Source organism: Phocoena phocoena, chromosome 15 (assembly GCF_963924675.1).
Source record: "Phocoena phocoena chromosome 15, mPhoPho1.1, whole genome shotgun sequence".
Lineage (NCBI taxonomy): Eukaryota > Metazoa > Chordata > Mammalia > Artiodactyla > Phocoenidae > Phocoena > Phocoena phocoena.
The window spans coordinates 6,542,152-6,548,021 of NC_089233.1; the positions used below are offsets into that span (position 1 = coordinate 6,542,152).

The 5,870-nt window shown below is 47.6% G+C and overlaps 1 protein-coding gene across 1 annotated transcript; it reads right to left on the reverse strand.

Moving 5' to 3' along the window:
* Nucleotides 1-434: 434 nt before the first annotated feature.
* On the reverse strand, nucleotides 435-4,688 carry ZNF3 (zinc finger protein 3). Its single transcript, XM_065892860.1, has 4 exons — nucleotides 4,634-4,688; nucleotides 3,634-3,725; nucleotides 3,217-3,343; nucleotides 435-1,504 (listed from the first exon to the last, which is right to left on the reverse strand). Exons 1-4 carry the CDS (start codon nucleotides 4,686-4,688, stop codon nucleotides 435-437), a joined length of 1,344 nt encoding a protein of 447 aa, XP_065748932.1.
* Between the last annotated feature and the right edge of the window lie 1,182 nt (nucleotides 4,689-5,870).

The following is a 5,870-nucleotide window of genomic DNA, read 5'->3' on the forward strand; positions in this document are numbered from 1 at the left end:
CCCCTTTCTAGCAAAAACATGACCAAGAACATTCTTTCCACTTTCTTCTGTGCTGACTATGCTGATTCCAATTAGAGGAATCCTTGGAATTTTATTCCTATTGTGCTTCCATCCCCACCTTGGAAATGGTGTGAGAAAAATGGTCTAGTGCAAACTCACTTCCCAAATGGAAGGAGACTGGTCCCAGAGCTTCCCTCTACTCCCAGCACTTAATCTGCTGCTTGCACCCTAATTTTTCAAGGCTGGTGTCATTCCTGGGAAAACTGACTAGGTTGCTAACCACTGTGCCAGGATGATTTGCCCAATATGCCCCATTCTCTAAGGCGAAAGGATGGAGTCGGAAGGGACACATCCCAAATTGTTCATACTTATATAGTAAGGCAGGAGCTCTTGAAACTCAGAGGAAGTGAGGAAAACAGGCGTGTGGCTCTCTTTCACGTAGACTCTCTGATATTTAATTCAGCAGTAACTCGGAGAGAACTTTTGCTCACTCCCATTACATTCAAAGGCTTCTCTCCAGTGTGAATTCTCTGGTGGCGAACAAGAGCTGAGCTGTACCTAAAGGCTTTCCCACACTCACTACATTCATAGGGATTCTCCCCTGTGTGGATTCTTTGATGCTGAATAAGGCCTGAGCTATAGGTAAACTTCCCTCCACATTCCATACATTCATAGGGCTTCTCTCCAGTGTGGATCCTCTGGTGCTGATAGAGGTGTGAGCTCTGGCTGAAGGCCTTCCCACACTCGTTACATTCATAGGGCTTCTCTCCAGTGTGGATTCTCTGGTGATGAATAAGGGTGGAGCTCCTGCTGAAGGCCTTCCCACACTCGTTACAAGCATAGGGTTTCTCTCCAGTGTGGATTCTCTGGTGGTGAGTGAGGGTGGAGCTCCAGCTAAAGGTTTTCCCACACTCATTACATTCATAGGGTTTCTCTCCAGTGTGGATCCTCCGGTGGAGAATGAGAGCAGAGCTGCAACTGAAGGTCTTCCCACAGTCGTTACATTCATAAGGTTTCTCCCCAGTGTGGATCCTCTGATGCTGAATAAGATGTGAGCTCTGGCTGAAGGCTTTCCCACACTCACTACATTCATAGGGTTTCTCCCCGGTGTGGATCCTCTGATGCTGAATAAGGTCTGAAGTTCGATTAAAGCTCTTGCTACATTCATCACACTTATGGGGTCTGTCCCCCACAGGAAGTCTCTGCTGGGAAATAAGGTTGGAACTCACAGTGAAGCTATTCCCCAGATCGCTGTATTTCTCACTTCTCCCTCCCATGGAGGTTCGCTTTTCCTCAACTGTCACTTGACCAAAATCCTGTATCTTCCTATTCAGTCTCTCTCCAGAGGAGCTCCCCAGCTGCCTCTTCAGACTGACTTCTTGTTCATAGGCTTCTTCAAACTTAAGACCCTGAGAAATATCCTTTTGGAATCTTCCCAATAGCACCCCGTGTGATCCTGTATCTTCAGAAATTTCTGGATCATGTTCAGTTCTGGTCTCACCATCTGGCACAATGCAAAACACAAATGTCACTTGTTCTTTGTGGGAAGAAAAATCAAAACCAGAGACAGTATAATCACATAATGTTCACAGGCTAAAAGCACATGACTCTTATCTGTGTGCAAAGAGGCCTACCCAGGCTGTACGTAGCTAAGGCAGAATAAGAGAACCGGGCCAAGGAAACAGGGAAGGAGAAAGGCAGGAAGGAAAATCGAGAAAAGAGGTGGAGGTGGAAGTGTAGAGAAAGTTGGATCAGGCAGAGGCAGGGAACCAAAAACAGAAGAGACAGAACATATGGTTTAATGAAGTGACAAAGTCCTAGAGGTCAGAGACTGAAGATAACCTGGGAGATAGTGACTGCAAAACAGTTACAGGATGAAGTGGGGAGCAGGTACAAGAAACTAACCACAGACGGTGTGGAGAAAAGTGGGAAGGTGATGAATACAAAGCGACAGGGGTGAAGCCCTGTAGCCCCAGGAGAAAAGGACACTCGGGTCTGTAGTCGTGGCACCTATATGCCAAGTCCATGGAAACAGGCCTGAGACAGAGGTCAGTCCATCTCTGGGCCCCAGGCCTAGAAAGCTGTGCTACGATGTGAGGCTATGTCAACAGTTTCCAGGTTTGCCTTCACTATTTTCACTGCTCTGGGGTTTTGAAGGGAACTTCAGGCACAGAGGACAAGGTAAAGGGTCCAGACTGTTAGCATTTTTAGTCTGTCAACATTGTAAGAGTAAAGGCAGGGCAGTGAGTGTTAGGGAAAGAAAGAGCTGTTATCTCCCTCACCTGAACAGGTACCTCTCAGGACCTCTCTGCTCAGTGCCCTTCAAACCCAGGACCCTCGGCTCTTCCTCTCACTGCAGCCCAGAGATCATGTCAAAATTCAGAAATGGGAATCCTGCTCACAGGGAAAGACATGGGACAAGGTTTATCCTGTTCATACCAAATGGCCCCAGAGCTCAATCCCAGACCCAGGATCTGCAGGGGACAGAGAGGAAATGCATGGGGAGTTCTCAAATGGGAGTCAGGAAGACCCACTGGTCTTGCCCAGGAGAACGTCCTCACTGAAAGCAGGCGAGGGTAAAGGAATGAAGAGTCCACAGACAACAGGTTAAGAAGCTAACTGCTCCCTAACGCAAGTTGAAATTTCTACAAGAGCAGCAGTTACACTAGGTCCATCCACAAATCAACAGATCCCTAAAGGAAGTCTGACAGAGAAGGGGAGGATCTAGACAGAGTTCCAGAATGTTCACTTGGGCACTGAGCAGTACCTCACATGTTTAGGGATCCCAATATGTAATCTTTTGGGAAAATCTCTGGGTTATATGTTAATGTTAAGTCCTAAGAATAACATGGAAAAAAGTGCCAGATTTAAAAAGAAGTATAGAATGAAAAGGCCAGGGCTCGAGTCCTGCCAGTCACTAGCAATATGACCGTATGCAAAGCCTAAGATCTCTGAGCTCTCTTTCCTCGCCTATAAATGAGGCTAATTCCAGCGACCTCAACAGCTGCATCACTGTGAGGATTAAATGAGAGAGTATCTATGAACACTCTTTATGAACTGCGAATTACTGTACAAATGGGAGTTGCTACTATTGTTAGAATTTTCTGAGACTAAGTCAGTCCTTAGCTAATGATTTTCAGTGACTCAACTATTACTAGCAAACAAGGAGGCAGAGAAATGCCAAGGGAGTTTTACTGAGGAAGCATCACTCCTTACCCAGGGAGAACACGTTCCCGTAATTCTCCAGCATCACATCCCTATAGAGGTCCCTCTGAGCAGGCTCCAAACGCTTCCACTCCTTCCGGATGAAATACACAGCCACGTCCTCAAAGGTCACCAACTCCTGAAACAACATGTTCTCCCGTGCAATTTCAGGCTGCAGGATGGGACTGGCAGAGCCAAAAGCTAATTCGGGATGGGGCTGAATAACGCATATTGGGAAGTGGGAGAGGAGGTCAGAGAGAAGGAGGAGAGAAGAGAGTCTGAGATAAAGCGAAGTTCCACTGTGTAGCAGGAAACGCCCACAGTCCTGATAGAGGGAATCGTAGGTTCAGGGCACGGAATGGGATGTTGCTACACAAAAAGCTTCTGCAAAATGGGAAGGGAAAGAAGGATAAGAAAAGCACAGCTTACCTGGGCCTTGGCCTTTAGCAGTGCAGCTGCCAACATCTCATCCCCCAGACTGTCCTTGTCGGAAAATGCAGGAACTTTTGAGGAAGGAAGAGCTGAGGACAATTAAAGGGTCCATGAGTCAGTCGATCTGCACTCGAGCCTCTCGACCTACAGAGAACTCACAGGTCCTGGGACAACCAAGGACCCACCCCCTCTTACATTTCTAAGTTCACTCCTTCTGCAGCTACAGAAGGTGCTTACACTTAACGGCCAGCACGCTCATCATGAGCCTTCCTGCCTGAGGAAAGATGCCCAAAGCCCTGGTGACCCAGGCTCTCTGGTCTGCCCCAGGTCCTTTCCTTTCTTTCCAGTCACTCTACTCTCCATGACATCTGCCCAGAACTACTGTTAGTGATTAGTGTATTCTCGTCCATCCTCCCAAGCCTGGCCAGAACACAGCTATCCTGTTCATGTCCCTTCCATCATTCTCCACATCTCAAACTCCTGGACAAAATTCTTGACCAGAGGAAAACGGGCTTCATCTCAGCCCTGACTGAAGACACAATGCCCACAACTGTTCTCTTTTTCTCTATCCCCAGATCAAATCTACACACTACAAATGCCTCCTGTTATCTGTGCTCGATCGTACATCTTTTCCTGTAATTCTTTTTTTTTTATTATTTATTTGGCTCCGCCAGGTCTTTGTTGCGATATGCGGGATCTTTAGTTGTGGCATGCGGACTTCTTAGCTGTGGCATGTGGAGTCTAGTTCCCTGACCAAGGATCGACCCGGGCCCCCTGCATTGGGAGCAAGGAGTCTTATCCACTGCGCCACCAGGGAAGTTCCAAGCTATACTTAACTAATGGTTTCATTCCGCCTTTCCCCACTAGGCGGGGAGCTAGTGAAAGGCAAGGACTACGTCCTATCCAGTCTGGATTCCAGAAGTTAGCCCAGCACTTGGTGAATGAGGGTGATTGCTGAATGGCTGAATAAAAAGACGAGGGAACCCTGATTCCTTACCACTCTCAAGCAGGGCCTGAGGTTCCTGAGATACTCGATCAGCCTGAGTTTCCATGGGTCGGGCTTGAAGCTTGGATCTCTGGTCTCCTATTTGCAGAGCCAGCAAGAAGCAGGTTTTGAATGAGAATGAGGAAGCACTGTAGAAGGAAAAGTTCAAGGTTCAAAGATAATTTTTTATATATATATATATATTTTTTTAATTTTATTTATTTTTGGCTGCATTGGGTCTTCGTTGCTGCGTGTGGGCTTTCTCTAGTTGTGGCAAGCGGGGCTACTCTTTGTTGATGTGTGCGGGCTTCTCATTGAGGTGGCTTCTCTTATTGTGGAGCACGGGCTCTAGGTGTGCGGGCTTAAGTAGTTGCAGCACGTGGGCTCAGTAGTTGTGGCTCGGCGGGCTCTAGAGCGCAGGCTCAGTAGTTGTGGTCCATGGGCTTAGTTGCTCTGCAGCATGTGGGATCTTCCTGGACCAGGGCTCGAACCCATGTCCCCTGCATTGGCAGGCGGATTCCTAACCACTGCGCCACGAAGCAAGTCCCAAAGATAATTTTAAAAAACCCTCTTGAATACAGACAGAGGGGAACTAGCATTTCAGTTAGTACCAGAACAGCAAAGAGGAAATGCAGCAACTGGGATTAGTCTTTTAGGTCAAAGGCCAAAGTTCCTGGGCCACATCCCACTTTAGGCTCCCCCGCCAACACTGAGTGATATTTCTAACAACAAAAAATGGGGAACATGGGTGCCAAATGATGCCATTAGCAGAATGAAATATGAAGCAACTACTCAATGAAAAATATTAGAGTAAAGTGAAAAAGAGTGTTACACACAGACTGCAAAATGTAAGTACCATATCAACTTTTAAGAATACTTGGAATAATGGATAATGCTAATGTATACATGTTTTTTATTTTATTTTTGGCTGCACTGGGTCTTTGTTGCTGCACGCGGGCTTTTCTCTAGTTGAGGCGCGCAGGGGCTACTCTTCATTGCGGGGTACGGGCTTCTCATTGCGGTGGCTTCTTTTATTGTGGACCATGGGCTGTAGGCGCACAGGCTTCAGTAGTTGTGGTGTGCGGGCTCAGCAGTTGAGGCTCGCAGACCCTAGCGTGCAGGCTCAGTTGTTGTGGCGCACGGGCTTAGTTGCTCCACAGCATGTGGGATCTTCCCGGACCAGGGCTCGAACCCGTGTCCCCTGAATTGGCAGGCGGGTTCTTAACCACTGCACCACCAGGGAAGCCCT